Source organism: Muscardinus avellanarius (genome assembly GCF_963383645.1).
Source record: "Muscardinus avellanarius genome assembly, chromosome: 4".
In the NCBI taxonomy this organism is placed as follows: Eukaryota; Metazoa; Chordata; class Mammalia; order Rodentia; family Gliridae; genus Muscardinus; species Muscardinus avellanarius.
The window spans coordinates 733508-748326 of record NC_137789.1 but is presented as its reverse complement, the minus strand read 5'-3'; the positions used below and the strand labels follow the sequence as shown (position 1 = coordinate 748326).

Here is a 14819-nt window from a genome sequence, read left to right as displayed (position 1 = left end):
CCGCTCCAGGGTGCGCGGAGTCCCGGATCGCGCCGGCCTGGGCGGGGCCCGTAGTGGGCGGGGCTGCAGGGCCAGGACCCCGGGGGCTTCCTCTTCGGCGCCTCCCGGTGGCCGCAGAGGTTCCCGGCGGGTGCAGAGAGGGGCTCCCTCGCAGCGCCCCCCTCGGCCTGCGTCCGAGCCGCTCGCCGGACCCAAAGGCCAACCGGCTCCGCACAGGTTGTGCCACGTGGCCTTGACCCTGCGCCGCACCTGCAGCTCGCGCGGACTCGCCAGCGATCACTCGCTCGCTCGCCCGAAGCGAATGGGTCTCCCGGGCGCGTCGCGACCCTAGAGCGCCGGGCGACATGCCGCCCCCGCCCGACTGGCCCCCGGCGCCCGACGACCCCCTGCGGGCCTCGCCCTTCCCGCACCCGGCGCTGCACGCCCTCCACAGCCTGGCCCGCGCCCTGCTCTTCCCGTCCTACTGGGCGCTGGACCAGCTGCTGGGCTGCTGGGCGCCCCCGGCGCGCCCCCGCGGCCTGGGGGCGCTGGGACTGGTGGCGACGGGCGGGGCGGCGCTGCTGCTGCTGCTGCTGGTCGGCCTGCCGCTGGCGCTGCCCGGCCTGCTGCTCTGGCTGCCGCTGCAGGCCTGGCGCCGCCCCTTCTGCTACCAGCCGCCGCCGCCCTGCTGGGTGCCGCCGGCGCCCTGGCGCCCGCCCGCGGAGCCGGCGCGCGGCTTCGTGTTCCTGACCGCCAACCTGTGCCTGCTCCCCGACGGGCTGGCGCGCTTCAGCAACCTGCCGCACAGCCAGCAGCGCGCCGAGGCCATCGGCCTGGTGCTGCTCAACAGCGTGCGGCCCTCGCGCTACGGGGCGACCGGCTGCAGCCAGCCCTTGCCTGGGGCACCGGGCGGCGTGCTGACGGCCACCGTGCCCGCCGGACTGGACTTTGTGTGCCTGCAGGAAGTGTTCGACATCCGCGCAGCTCGCCGCCTGGTGCGCCGCCTGGCGCCGAATCTGGGCCCAGTGCTGTACGACGTGGGCACCCTCGGCCTACAGCCCGGGCCCTACCTCAAGCTGCTGGGCAGCGGGCTCCTACTGGCTTCCCGCTACCCCCTGCTGCGCGCCACTTTCCACTGCTTCACCAAGGCACGCAGGGAAGACGCCCTAGCTTCCAAGGGTCTGCTGTCAGCTCAGGTGGGCCCCCACCCCCTCCCCGCTCCATGGTAGTGCACCCTGGCCGGGTAGGGGGCGAGCTGCTGGGCCAAACCAGCAAGGGCGGCTGGGATTACTGGCGGTGTTGCAGGTGCAGCTGGGCATGCTGGATGGACGCAGAGTGGTAGGATTCGTGCATTGCACGCATCTGCATGCGCCGACTGGTGAGTCTGGGGGAGGGGTGGTTGGGCCACAGCCAGGCCCCTGGGCCCCCTTTGCTTTCTCCTTTGTCTTTCCGTGACCGCAGCAGGTCGCTATCTTTGCTCGCACCTCTGCCCACACACTCCTGCCCCCCCCCCCCAGAGGATGGGCCCTTGCGCTGCAAACAGCTGACGCAGCTGCTGGACTGGGCCGAGCAGTTTGAGGCCGCGAGCCGCCAGAGTGAGGCTGTGGCTTTCAGCATGCTCCTGGGCGACCTAAATTTCGACAACTGCTGGAAAGGTGAGGCGGATCCGAGGTGAGGCGGGGCGAGGCCCGGCCCCGCCCTGAGCGCCGGGCTCTCTCCGCAGTGCACGCCAAGGAGCAGGGACACAAATTCTTCAGCTGTTTCCAGGACCCCTGCCGGCTGGGCACCCGCCAGGAGCAGCCGTGGGCCTTGGGTAGGCATCTGGGGGCGGGGCGGGGCGGGCCCAGGGGCGGGGTTCCATATGACCCCGCCCCATCCCGCCCCAGGGACGATCCTGAGCACCTCCAAGCTCCACCACTCGGTAGCTAGCTCCCCAGAGATGCTGCGGAGGTAAGTGGGGTGCTGAGAGCCAGGCACCACTGGCCCGGTCCGAGGCGCGTCCTGGCCTTGGTGACGCTGCCCTTCCCCCAGGGCCCTGGAGCAGGAGAAGGGGCGCCACCAGTACCTGGCCGGCCCTGCCCATTTACAGCGCCAGGCCAAACCCTGGCAGGGCAGGCGCCTGGACTACATCACCTACCGGGGAGTGCCAGGGGGTGTGCTGAGCCCGGTAAGTTCCAGAGCCCAGGGCGAGCTCAGGGCCGCTTAGCCTGCCCTCCCTGGGACTCCCCTTAACCCCGCTCCTGCCCCCAGAAGGTGGAGCAAGTGATGTTCAGTACGGCCCTGGCGGGGCTCACGGACCACCTGGCCATGGGCCTGAAGCTCCGCGTTTCATTGCCCTCTTGACGCTGGCTCCAAGAGAAGGGCACTACCGCCCGCCCGGCGGGGACACAGACCACAGGCAGAGCACGAGCTGGGCCCGCAGCCGGGCCGGAACCGGGCGGCTTCGGGGTCTTTATTGCGGGGTCTTCACACAGCCTCCTGGGCTCGGCGGTATTCGTAGACACTGCCGCGCTCTGGGAAGGCCGGGAGTTGCGGGGGCGACCCGGGCGGCGGGGTGGGGTCCTCCGGGTCCCCGTAGCCCCCACCCCCGGGAGTGTGAAGGCAGAACACGTCCTGGTGAGAGGGGCAGGTTCAGCGGGGGAGGAGGCACCCCTCTGGACCAAATTAAAATGGATTTCTAGTTGTTTCTGCTCCTCTGTCCACCCTCTTGGAATGGGCGCGAGGAGGGGAGGGGGAACAATACAGGCCGCACCCCTTACCCCGGGATACACAGCCACAGATGTCTTCCCGCCCAGGTTCACTGTGCGGCCATCCTTGCGGACCAGCAGGTTGAGGCCACAGGCGCCAGGCTCGCCGCCTGCGGAGGCACCGGGCGTCGGAGGGGGTGAGGGGCAGCCCGGGCCGGCGCGGCGCGCTGGGGAGGGCCGGGGCGGCACGCACCGTGGAGACCGTAGGGCCTGAAGGCGCGCCGCTCGGTCAGCACCGACAGCAGCGCCTCCTCGCGGAAGAGCAGCTCGCGGATCACGCCGTCGCCGCCTCGGAAGCGGCCCCGGCCCCCGGAGCCCGGCCTCAGCTCGAAGCGGCGCAGGATGACGGGGTACCTGCGGCGGCCGGGGGCTCAGCCCGCCGCGGGGCCGCCGGCCCCGCGCCGCCCCGCGCCGGCCCCGCGCGCCGCTCACCGACTCTCCAGGATCTCGGGGTCGGTGATGCGCGTGTTGGTCATGTGGCTGTGCACGCCGCTGCGCCCGTGCCAGCCGGGGCCCGCGCCCGCGCCGCCAGCCACCGTCTCGTAGTAGCCCACGTGGGCGTTGCCCAGGGTCACGTTATTCATGCAGCCCTGGCGGGGGCGAGCCATGAACCGCCCGGCTGGGGCGAGGCACGGGCTCCCTGACCCCTGGGCCTCCCCAGCGCCCCGGAGCCCGCCACCCGTCCCTGCACACCTGAGAGGCCGCACAGGCTCCGAAGGCGCCCAGGATGACATCCACCACGCGCTGCGACGTGAGCACGTTGCCGCCCACCACCGCGGCCTCGGGGGACGGGTCCAGGATGGAGCCTCGGGGGATGAGCACGCGCACCGGAGCCAGGCAGCCCTGTGTGGGCGGAGGGCGCTCAGGGCAGAGGGGCCGTTCCCGCGGCGGTTTGGGGTGAAATCTGCGGGGGGGGGGGGGACCTCCCTCAAAGGCTGCGCCCCTGCAAACCTGGTTGAGCGGGATGTCGCGGCCCACCAGGCAGCGCAAGCAGTAGATGAGAGCCGACAGCGTGATGGCGCGAGGGGCATTGAGGTTGCCGAACACCTCGGGCCCGGTGCCACTGAAGTCAAACACAGCACTGCCCTGCCCGGGGGGGGGGGGGGGGGGCGGGAGTGTCAGCAGTTGCTGAACGGCTGCGGAACGCGCTCCCCGTCTCCCCTCAGCCCCACCTGGCTCAGGTCGATCTGCACCCGGAGCCGGATGGGGGAGCCGTCGTCCATGTGGTCCTCTGCTGACACCTCGAGGGGCAGGCCTCGAGCCTGCCGCGAGCTCCCAAAAGCCCGCAGCATGTCACGCACGGCCAGCTCAGCATTTGCCTAGCAGGGGGAGGGCTCAGCTGTATACAGGCTGCCCTTGGCGGCCCGGGAACCCCAGGCACGCAGCCATACCCCGCATCCTTCTCCCAGGCACACCTGGATGTGGCCCATGTAGGCCTGCACCACCTCCAGGCCGTACTGCCCGATGAGCTCCCCCACCAGTTGGATGCCCTTCTGGTTGGCTGCCACCTGGGCACGGAGGTCCGACAGGTTGTCGTGCAGGTTCCTGGTTCCACTACAGCCAGGGATCTTGCCTGGCGCCCGCAAGGCCTCCGTCACCGCTGGAGGGAGGGAGGGAGGGAGGGAGGGAGGGAGGGAGGGAGGGAGGGAGGTGGGTGGGTGCAGATCTGGCCCAGAGGGGGAGGCTGCAGATTTGCCCTGCCTCCAAACACAGGCTCCTCCTTTTTGTTTCATCCCCCAAGAGGTATGAAATTGTTTCTCTGGGATCTGGGCCATTTGCTTCTCTTTTAGAAATGTAAAGAAGACTTTTCCTAGCTCCAGCCCTTTTTTTCCCCCTTTCCTTTAGAAGTATAAAGGAACCCCTTCCCTGGCTTTGGCCTAACAAAAGCCTACTGTTTGTAACTCTGCAGCAGAATAGTAGGGGCTAGAGAAGTACTCCTAACAGATCTAGAAATCCCAAAGTCTGCAATAAAAAACTGGCTTCGAGGTTATTTATCAGAGAACAGTTACAGGAATCAACTCGCCTGTGTCATGATGCTGTGTCATGGCCCTGTCTGCTAACTGTATTGTGAGCGTTGCCTCATAGGACTGAAGCTTTCAGGCATCAGATGGCCTTGCAGACAGGACCGGACAGACTTCCATCGCAGTCCTTTGGATCATCACAGACGCACACGACACGGACCCATCGGATTCCCCCATGCCAACTACATGCATGATTGTTACCCTAAAGCTGGGGCCCCCAACTTCGTCCCGGCCCAGCTTGCTAGACAGAGAGGAGGGCATGGACAAAGCCTAAGGAACAGAAGGCTCCGAAAGGGTTAAAGGGATCCATCCTAAAGGCTGAATTCTCCAGGAGACTTTGGGTGTGACTCCCGCCTTTCTGGACTCTGCCCTCTAGGCCTCACCTGTGAGGCCAGAAATCCCATCCCAATCACAAAGCCAAGGGGGCTGACTTTAATCACAAGGTTCCAGACAAATCTTAACCTGTGCCGCCACAGGTCCTCCTTGTATCTTGTTTACACTTAACCCCTCACCATTGTTCTCTGGTGTTTACACTTTGTTACTGGGAAAAGGGTATAAATCTTGGTTTTGGAAAATAAAACTCTGTCAGTTGCACGAGAGGAGGCAACTGTACGCGTCCAGTCATTTCAGATTTCTCTCTCCCAAGCCCCAGGGACGAATCCCCATGTTTAGCGTTGTAAACGGGGACTTGAAGGAGTTTTGACAAGGGGGAGGAATCGCTGCAGAAAAGCCTCTGCAGAAGACAGCCGAAGCCTTTGCCCACCTTCCCAAACCCTGGTCCCAAACGGTTTCCCACCGAGCTGGTCCGTTGCAGGGAGGGAGGGAGGGAGGGAGGGAGAGGCAGGGTCACCACCACAGACGGGTTGCCCTCTGTGCCCTGGACCACCTGGCTCTGTTTCCTGCCCACCGTACCCCCGCTGGGCACTGGGAGCCCGTCAGCCCTTTACTGACTCCATCTCCGCTGCTGACTCCCACCCGAGACCCCAACCTCCACCCTTCTGAAGAGCCCTCTCTCCCTGCCATGGCCAGCAAGCACCCCGGGCACCCGGCAGGCAGCTTGGCAGTGAGCTCCGAGGAGCTGGAGGGGCCTGCGGTCAGTTCATCCCTCAGAAAACCCTTCCTTCTCCTCTGCTGCCTTTCTGAGCCCCTTCCTTCTCCCAGAGAAAAGCCTGACACTTGCCCACAGGCCCTGGGCTCAGCCCTGTGGCCCCCGCTGCGATCCACAGGAAGGCTTGCAAGAGCAGCATGTGCTTTGGGGTGCCTGCACCACCCACCCTGCAGCTTCCCAGCTGGACAAGATGCCCCCCACTCCTGGCCCAGGCTCCCCCATACTTGGAGAAGACTCCCTCCGGAGTCTGGGCTCCTGGCACCGTGGCCACGCCCCCTCCACACCCCACACCCCGCCCCAGCTCCCTAAGGGTCCTGCTTGTGTCTGTGGCTGTTGCCCCCACCCACCACCCTGCTGCCTCACCCTCCTTCATTCTGGGCTGCCGCAACAGGTCCCCAGCCCTGTGGACTCAGACCAGTGCTGCCATCTTCCCTGCCGCTGCTCTGTGCGCTCCTAGCGTAGGGTCTTCACCTGCCCTCACGCCCCACGTCCCATCAACACCCACCTTGAGTTCCCTAGCAGTTCCCTCTATCCTCTGCCCAGCTTGAGGCCCAGCAACATCCAGGGCAACTGAGCTGCCCTGCCCACACCACACCCAGCCCCACGCCCCTGTAGGACCCCCAGCTTCTCAGCAGGTAGGCATACACGAAGGCCAGCACAAGCCTGCTTGAAAGCCCTTCACAGCAGCCACTGACCAGCAGCGCAGACCCAGACCCAAAAGGCTTCTGGAATCCTGCATCAGTGCCGGGCCACCAGGGCAGGCTCCCGCTCAGCCCAGGTCCCCGCAGCAGTGACATCCCAGAGGGCTGAAGCCCCGCCACAGTCCCACTCCTGCTCACCCTCCTCCTGGAAGACGCCCCCCTGCACCAGCTTGAAGGACAGAAAGACAGCGCCCTCCTGCTGCAGGGCAGTGGAGTGGGGGGGCATGGAGCCAGGTGTAATGCCCCCGATGTCTGCGTGGTGCCCTCTGCTGGCTACGTAGAACACAGGCCGCGTCTGACCCGGCCAGAATACCTACAGGGTACAGAGCAATGGTCAGCTGCGTCAGCAGCCCCTGAACCCCAAAGGGAGCCAGGCAGCAACCCTCACCGGCGTGATGACAGTCAGGTCTGGAAGATGGCTGCCCCCTGCGCTGGGGTGGTTGCTCAGCAGCACGTCGCCGGGGTGGAGGTCAGCCCCCAAGTGCTGGATCTGAAACCAAGAGACAGGTGCAGAGTGGGGCAGGGGCAGGGCAGAGGCAAGTGTGGGGCGGGGGGGGGGCCCATCGCACCTGGAACTGCACAGTCTCCTGCATGGCGCCCAGGTGCACAGGAATGTGGGGGGCGTTGGAGACCAGCCCCCCATCGGGCCCAAAGAGGGCACAGGAGAAGTCGAGGCGCTCCTTGATGTTGGTGGAGATGGCTGTGCGCTGCAGGATGCGGCCCATCTGCTCTGGGGGCACAGAGTGACCAGGTGCCCGCTGGCCCCACCACCCACAGCGTGGTCCCAGGAAAGGGAGGGGTCATGGCTTCCCAGGCCAGTGAGGCTGCGGTCAGGTGTGTCTCGGCCCCTGGTCAAGGGTACCACCTTCCTCTCCAGCCTGCCTGGAGCTCCCAGAAAGAACCTAGAGCCTCCCAGGCACAGACCCCTGGGATACCAGAAGCCCCTGGCCTAACCCTGCACAAATGGGCTGTCTGTAGGCAGCTTCAGATCACATGGCTCCAGGTAAGAGCAAGGTGCCCACCCTGCCCGAGGCCTGCTGTTGCAGCAGGTGGCACCCTCCCAGGGCCAAGGCCCCAGTGCCCGCCCTGTCGCCAGCAGGGATCCCATCCTTGCCCTTGATCTCGTTTTTCTTTGGCACATGCCTGCCAGCCTACCACAGGTGCCGAGCTCTTGCTTGTGCCCACCCTGTCCAGCATCCACAGCCCCGTGCCCTGCACCACAAGCAGTGGCTCCGCAGGGAGGGTGGCGGTAGCCACTCACCAGCGATGCTCATGAAGCGGTGTGAGAAGATTGACAGCTGGATGGGGTCAAGCTTGGTGCCCATCGTGCTGGGGGCCTCGGCTCCCACGGTGATGCGGACGTCCCCCGTCTCCGTCACCTCTGCCTGGCACCCTGGCTCCACAAGGATGGTGCTGGAGGCAGGAGAAGTGGAGGGGCTGCAGGGGCCAGACCAGAGCCCTCTCCCAACCAGGGACCCACAGGCCCAGGCCAGGGGTCACTGACGATGGGACCCTGTAGAGGCCGTGGATCAGAGGAGGCTCATAGTTCACCTCTCCCAAGTTCCATCCAGCCCAGACCCCAGCACACCTGTTACTGTCGATGATGAGGCAGGGCCCCTGCAGCTGGTGCCCATAGCCCAGCTCTCCCAGCAGGTACACAGGGGTCTCCTGGTAGCCCCCCTCGAAGTAACACTGGGTCACCTGCAGAGAACGTGGGGTGAGCCAGGCTCTGAGGCCCAGCACCATCCCTGAGGCCCCAGTCGATGCGCCCCCCCCCCCCCCCCCGTTCACACTCTCCTCTCGTCTCATGGATGTGGGCAGCCCAGCATGGGTAGTGCCACCAACCTTGTCCACCCGGGGAGGCCCAGTCTGGCCCTTGGGGGCATCCTCCAACCGAAGACCACTGCGGCCAGTGCCCCTCACCCGCACGTCGTCCACCACCACAGGCCGCTCAGGGATGACGAAGCCAAACTCCCGCAGGTACCTGTGCCGCCGCCACACCCAGAGGGGCCATCAGGGCAAGGCAGCCAGACCAGCAGGTCGCCCAGCAGGCTCCCGGGACACGGGGCTCCGTACCGCTCCACGAAGGCTGCCCCAAAGTCGCCGGCCCGGGGCGAGCGGGCCGAGGCGGGGTGCTGGCTGGCAGACACCATCAAGGCACAGTCAGTGCCCTGGTAGCGCAGGTGCAGGAAGCTCTCGGTGCTGATCTGAGACCTGCGGCAGGTAGGCGGGTCACTCACCCAGCGCCCTTCGAGATGCCCATCTGTCCTGGCCGTCGCCCCAGAGGGCTGCAGGGCCATCTGAAGCCAGCAGATGGTAACGCTGCGGGAGGGGGGCAGGCACGGGGTGTACCGTGAGCCCTCCACCCGGCGGCCAGTGAGCCCACCTGGGGAAACCCTGAGCCTTCAGGGCATCCACACACTGCTCCTCCAAGCGGCTCAGTCTCTGGTCCAGCTGCACGAAGGTCTCAGGTGTGTACGGCAGGGAGCAGGGCTCCTGAGCCTCGTGGACCACATCTGCCAGGGCCAGCCCCAGTGCTGACAGCAGCCCACTGTGCCTGTGGGCAGGGGAGGCTGCACAGTGAGGGCACCTCCCAAAGCCAGCCCCAGCCCACCCGCTGCCAGACCCACCTGTGAATGTGCACGGTGTCCATGCCCAGGGCACGCGCAATGGCACAAGCATGCTGCCCGCCAGCTCCCCCGAAGCAGGCCAGCACGTGAGCCGAGGGGTCGTGACCTCGTGCCTGGGGGTGCAGGAAGGGTCAGTGGCCTCTCCTCCCCCATCTTCTACCCCATCTCTCACCCTTGTTGGTCTGACTGAGCAGGAGGCAGGGCAGGGCTGGAGGGCTTGACACACAGGTGAGGCAGGCAGAGGTGGCGTACCTGCGTGAGGGCTCGGATGGGCCGGCACATGGCCTCATTGGCCACACGCACGAACCCCATGGCCACCTCCTCTAGGCTCAGTGGAGAGGCGGGGCACGGCCCGTTGGTCAGGAAGCTATTGACCTCGGTAGCCACAGCCTCCAGTGCCTTGCGAGAGGCCTCAGGGGACAGCGGCTGGTTCTCTCCTGGCCCAAAGATGCAGGGGAAGGAGGCAGGCAGCAGGCGACCCAGGACCAGATTAGCATCCGTCACTGTCACAGGGCCTCCTGGAAAGTGGGGACATTGAGGGGCAGGGGCCGGAGTGGGCAACGAGCGTGGGGCCGGGGGGCAGGGCTGGGGCAGCCCGAAGGCACGAGGCCCAGCAGGGGACAGGCCGACACTCACCTTTGCGGTAGCAGGCAGGGCCTGGGTGGGCACCTGCTGACTCGGGCCCAACCACAAAGAGGCCGGACCTGGGAGATGGAGGACCAGAGCTGGAGGTGGAGGAGGAGGAAGGACCAGGGGGTCTGGGCGGGAAGGCTGGGTGCAGACCTGAAGAAGAGGCGGGAGCCCCCACCAGCCGCCACGGTGTTGATGTCCAGCTGGGGCGCCTGCAGGGTGACGCCGGCTGTGCTGGCCTCAAAGACATGTTCGAACTCCCCAGCGTAGCGGCTCACATCGGTGGATGTGCCTGGTGGGAGTGAGAAGCCAGGTCACCCCAAAGACCCGTGCGCCCATCTGGTGGCTGAGCCTGACCCAGCCCCCTTTAGCCTCCATACCTCCCATGTCAAAGCCGATGACAGGCTGGCCGCCTTCCAGCTGGTAGGTGGTGGCTGAGTAGCCCACCACACCGCCCGCTGGGCCAGAGAGCACAGCACGTGAGCCGCTGAAGGCATCCATGGGCGCCAGGCCACCGTCAGAGCGCATGAAGAGCACCTGTACATCCTGTGGATGTGACCAGCAGGGGTGAGGGCAGGCCGGCCTGGGCCCGGGGCCGGCGCCAGTGGTCAGGGGGCCTCACCTTCAGCTGGCCCTGGAAGCCGCGCCGGAAGCCCTGCACATAGCGCTGGATGGTGGGCGTGAGGTAGGCATCGGCACAGGCCGTGTGTCCCCGGGGAACGATCCGCACCATGGGCATGGCCTCCGAGGACAGGGCCACGTGTGTGAAGCCCAGCTCCCTGGCCAGCGTGCCCACCTGCTGCTCGTGCTGGGCCCACCTAGGACGAGAGCCCAGGGCACTGCGCTTCCCACCGAGGCCCGGCGCCTCCCCCCAGCCTGCGACCCCACCCACGCTCACAACCCTGGCTCACGTGTACGAGTGCATGAGCGCCACAGCCAGGCTGCGGATACCCCGGGACAGGAGCCCCTCCAGCTTCCCGCGCAGGGCCCCCAGGTCCACAGGCTGCTGCACCTCCAGCAGGTCCCCTGTGCGGCCTGCGGAAGCCCATTGCCCCCAGTCAAAGGCTGCCAGGATCTGCACCCCCAGGCCCCGCAGCGATGGGTGGCGCTGGCACCTTTGACAGGAGGCCCGGCGCCCGGCTCTCCGCGGTAGAGCACCACGCGCTCCTCCACCTCCAGCACCTCCTCATACAGCACCTCCGGCATGGGCACGGCCTAGGGGTGGGAGAGGCTCAGGCCAGAGAGGGTCCCAAATGGGCAGGACGGTGCCCGCAGGTGCTAGGCGTCCACAAGTAGGTAGACAGGCCCAGGAGGCAGGCAGTCTGGCCCGGTAAGGCCCACCTAGGGGCTGGCTCTCTGCCCGCAGCATCTGAGTGGAATGTAACCAACTGGCCCACCCCCACAGGGTAGCTTCTTCCTGGAACCCAACATGGGGCAGGGCCCCCACCCCTCCGGCTGAACCAGGGGCAGGCAGGTCCCCCAGATGGCATGTGAGCAGCAGGAGCACTCTGAGGGCAGGGGACGGAGTCCTGCTGGCAGTGCCCAGAGCCACCTCCTGGCCTGGCAGCTGGACTTGGCCCACCGCTGAGCCTTCCACCACAGCCCTCCCCACCGGGCCACAGCTACTTGCTGAGGCAGATTCAAGGAATTTGCTCCACCCACCACGGCGCTGGTGAGGAATAGCTCACCAGGTCAAAGAGGTCCTCACGGGCCTGGGTGCCGATGTGCAGCAGGTCTCGGAAGCCGCGCGTCACCAGCAGCGCCACCCGTTCCCCCCGCCGCTCCAGCAAGGCGTTGGTGGCCACTGTGGTGCCCATGCGGATGCTGGCGATACGGCTGGTGTCCAGTGGCCGGTCCCGGGGCAACAGTATGCCCCCTTCCTGGGGGCCACACGGTCAGCTTCGGCCCCTGGCTGGGGACCCTCCCCCACGGGCTCTGCCCTGGCCAACCTGTTCCAGGATGCGGCGGATGCCCTCTGTTGGCGCGTCCACATAGTTGGCCGGGTCCTCTGAGAGCAGTTTCAGGACCCGCACGTGCCCTCCCGGGCACTGGGCAAAGACGTCTGTGAAGGTGCCTCCACGGTCAATGGCAAAGTGAAAGCGGCCCTCTGGGCTGCCCATGATGGTGTGGCTGGAGTCCAGCAGTGGCTCTTCAGCTGGCAGCCCTGGGAGAACTGGACAGAGGTGCTTTCAGCTGGGAGGCCGGGGGGCATGCTTGAGTGGGCTCCTGTCTGAGCTCCTTAGCCAGGGGCCAGATTCCAAGTCCAAGAGGGGCCCTGGGGAAGTGACCCACGCACAACTCTGGGCAGGCCCAGAGCCGAAGGCCCGGGTCACAGGGCAGCCTATGCAGAGCCACAGGTGTGCCAGCCCAGTGCCCCCATCACCTGGGTCTAGGCGCCCTGCCTGGGGAAAAACCCAGGGCCTGGAGCGGAGGCGCCACTGGCTCCTGGGGCCCTTGGCTGGGGGGTCCAGTTAGTTTGGCACGAGGGGCAAGGGCGGTGCGGCAAAGGCCCGGATGAGGAGCAGAGCGGTGCGGCAGGGGTGGGGAAGGAGGCTGCGGAGAGGGGCCAGGACCCACCTGCCTGGCCGGCTCAGGGGCTCTGGATCGCCGTCGGCTCGAGCGGCACGTCCCGCCAGCCCTGCCCCCAGCCCGGGGAGGGGCCTTCGGGACCCGCCCATGCCCCTCCCCCGCGCCGCGTCCCGGCGTGCCCGGCCCTAGAGGTGGCCTCAGAGCCGCCCTGCCCCGAGCGCCTCCTCCCTAGACCCTGGGGCGGAGTGGCCCTGCAGGCAGGAGGCGGGCGGACCGCGCGGCGGCTCAAGGGCACCTTGGCTTTGCGGGCCGCCCGGGCTTGCCTGGCACGGGTGCCATGGATATAGCCACCTCCAGTGCCGGAGCAAGGGAATACTCTGTCCCTTCTCTCCAGGAGTGGGGCTGTTCCCTGCCCTGCACTGGCGCAGGGACCAGACTGCACAGGGCCAGAACGAAGTCGGCTTTCGGGCTTCCTCTGCCCTCTGCAGCAGAAAACTGGCTGCAGAGCTGTCACCTCAGGACCTTTGTACCAGCTGCGCCTTTGCCAGAAAAACCATCCCCGAGCCGTGCTGCCCTTACTCCACCCCAGCTCTGCTCAGGTGTGGCACTTTCGGGGAGGCTGCCTCCTCCCTGCTGCACGTACTTCTGAGGAGCCAGTACTCCTCCCCTGCCGTGGCCTTGCCCATCTCCTCCACCCCCTCAGCACCCCACAGCGCGCTCAGGGCAGAGCTCCTGCCCAGCTTCTCAGGGTCTTGGCAGGAACCACGTGAACGAGGGTGTGGGCTGGCCACTGCTCACCCCTCTCCGCATCCTTGAATTTGATTGTTCTGCGCCTGGGCACCCGAGGACTGGCAACCACCTCGGCCAGGAACCCAGGACTGCAGAGGCCTAGGCTGCTGCCCCTGTTCCTGAGGACCAGTTTCAGCTCCTGGTTCTCCTGGATGAGCTGCACAAGCCGCCGCAGCTCCTCATTCTCCTGCGCCAGCCGGTGGATCTCCTGCCGCAGGCCCTCATAGCTGCTGAGGAGGGACATGCCCAGCAGCCCAGTGCGGGAGGTGGCCGGCGGCGGCAGCTGGCCAGGGACCGCAGACCCTGCCATTGTGAGGTCAGCAGCCCACCCTGCCCCCGCATTCCAGTGCTTCAGGGCCACCAGATTGCCTGCCGCAGGGCTGCCCCACCTCTGGCTCCTGGCCTGGAGACTGACTGACCAGTGAGCCCAAGCATGTGCCAGTCCTCTTCTGGAAGACGGAAGCACCTTTGTCCATGCAGAGCCCACCTGTGCACACCCATTCTGGCCACTGGCCAGACTCCTGACATTCATGCCAGGAGTGAATGTGGGCAAGCAGGAGTGGTAGTCCTGTGAATGGCACCAGAAGGCATCAGGCAGGGTGGCATTAGAGCTGCCTTGCAGAGGGTGTCTCTCACCCAGCAACAGCAGAGTCAGGTAGCATCTGCCAGGGCAAGGGTAAGTCAGGAGTGGAGCGGAAGGGGTGCAGGAAAGAACTGACAGCTGGGCCTGCTGTGGCGGCACTGTCACATGGAGGGCTGGCAGTGGGCGGGCACCAGGTAGGCCCCGAGGGAGGACAGTGCAGGCAGCAGAGCAGCAGGAAGCCCACCAGAGGCAGAACACCTAGGCCTGGGGATAGGAGACTCCTTGGGGCAGGAGAGCTGCCCCAAGTAAGACAACAGGTCTGCATTTCAGGTTGTACAGGGGACTTTCTTCTTTTACCCAATTTGACTTCTTGTTTGGGGGGGGGGACACTGTGGATAGAACCCAAGGGTGTTCTACCACTGAGCAACAACCCAAGCCCCCTTTTTTTGGTGGTGGTACTGGGTACTGAACCCAAAGGCATTCTACCTCTGAGTCATACCCCCAGCCCTATATTTTAATTTTTATTTTGAAACAAGATCTCATTAAGTTGCAGAGGACCTCACTAAGTAGCTGAGGCTGGCCAAACCTGCAATCCTATCTCAGCGTCCCAAGTACTAGGATTGTAGGCATGTGCCCCCCAGCTGCTGCTGCTGCTGCTGCTGCTTCTCCTCCTCCTCCTCCTTCTTCTCCTCCTCCTCCTCCTCCTCCTCCTTCTTCTTCTTCTTTTTTTTTTTTTCCAGTACTGGGGATGGAACCCAGGGGCATTCTACCTCTGAGCTCCAGCTCCACAGGGGCATTCTACCTCTGAGCTCCAGCTCCAGTCCAACTTTTCATTCTATTATTATTTTTTTTTCCCCCTGCGGTCTGGGGATGGAACCCAGGGGCATTCGACCTCCGAGCTACACCCCCTGCCCTATTTTTTATTATTTATTTTGAAACTGGGTCTCACTGAGTTGCAGAGGGCCTAAGTAGCTGAGGCTGTTCTTGAACCTCAATCCTCCTGTCTCAGCCTCCTAAATGCTGAGATTACAAGTGTATGCCACCACATCTGGCTTCTTATTTATTGACAACCTTTTTTCTTTGGTGGTGGTGGTACTGGGAA

The 14819-nt window shown here is 65.6% G+C and overlaps 2 protein-coding genes across 4 annotated transcripts; one reads left to right on the top strand and one right to left on the bottom strand.

The window, feature by feature from the left end:
• Nucleotides 1-344: 344 nt before the first annotated feature.
• Nucleotides 345-2322, top strand: LOC308262001 (sphingomyelin phosphodiesterase 5-like; the record flags this gene model as incomplete). Its single annotated transcript, XM_080694253.1, has 7 exons — nt 345-1175; nt 1285-1357; nt 1497-1634; nt 1703-1792; nt 1866-1929; nt 2011-2146; nt 2230-2322. The coding sequence occupies 7 exons, from the start codon at nt 345-347 to the stop codon at nt 2320-2322; spliced, it is 1425 nt and encodes a 474-aa protein (XP_080550379.1).
• Nucleotides 2323-2445: 123 nt separating this feature from the next.
• On the bottom strand, nt 2446-13378 carry OPLAH (5-oxoprolinase, ATP-hydrolysing; the record flags this gene model as incomplete). Of its 3 annotated transcripts, none has more annotated exons than XM_080694031.1 (27): nt 2446-2592; nt 2739-2836; nt 2920-3080; nt 3159-3316; nt 3420-3569; nt 3678-3812; nt 3899-4045; nt 4142-4326; nt 6695-6869; nt 6945-7046; nt 7126-7286; nt 7818-7969; nt 8145-8257; nt 8402-8540; nt 8633-8770; nt 8943-9113; nt 9187-9299; nt 9439-9704; nt 9823-9890; nt 9970-10108; nt 10197-10362; nt 10439-10634; nt 10728-10851; nt 10932-11031; nt 11505-11696; nt 11766-11989; nt 13082-13378. In XM_080694031.1, the coding sequence occupies 26 exons, from the start codon at nt 11934-11936 to the stop codon at nt 2446-2448; spliced, it is 3867 nt and encodes a 1288-aa protein (XP_080550157.1). The 3 variants fall into 3 exon arrangements, with proteins under 3 accessions (XP_080550157.1, XP_080550158.1, XP_080550159.1); XM_080694032.1 differs by having other exon boundaries at nt 13144-13378; XM_080694033.1 differs by having other exon boundaries at nt 11766-11980; nt 13144-13378.
• Between the last annotated feature and the right edge of the window lie 1441 nt (nt 13379-14819).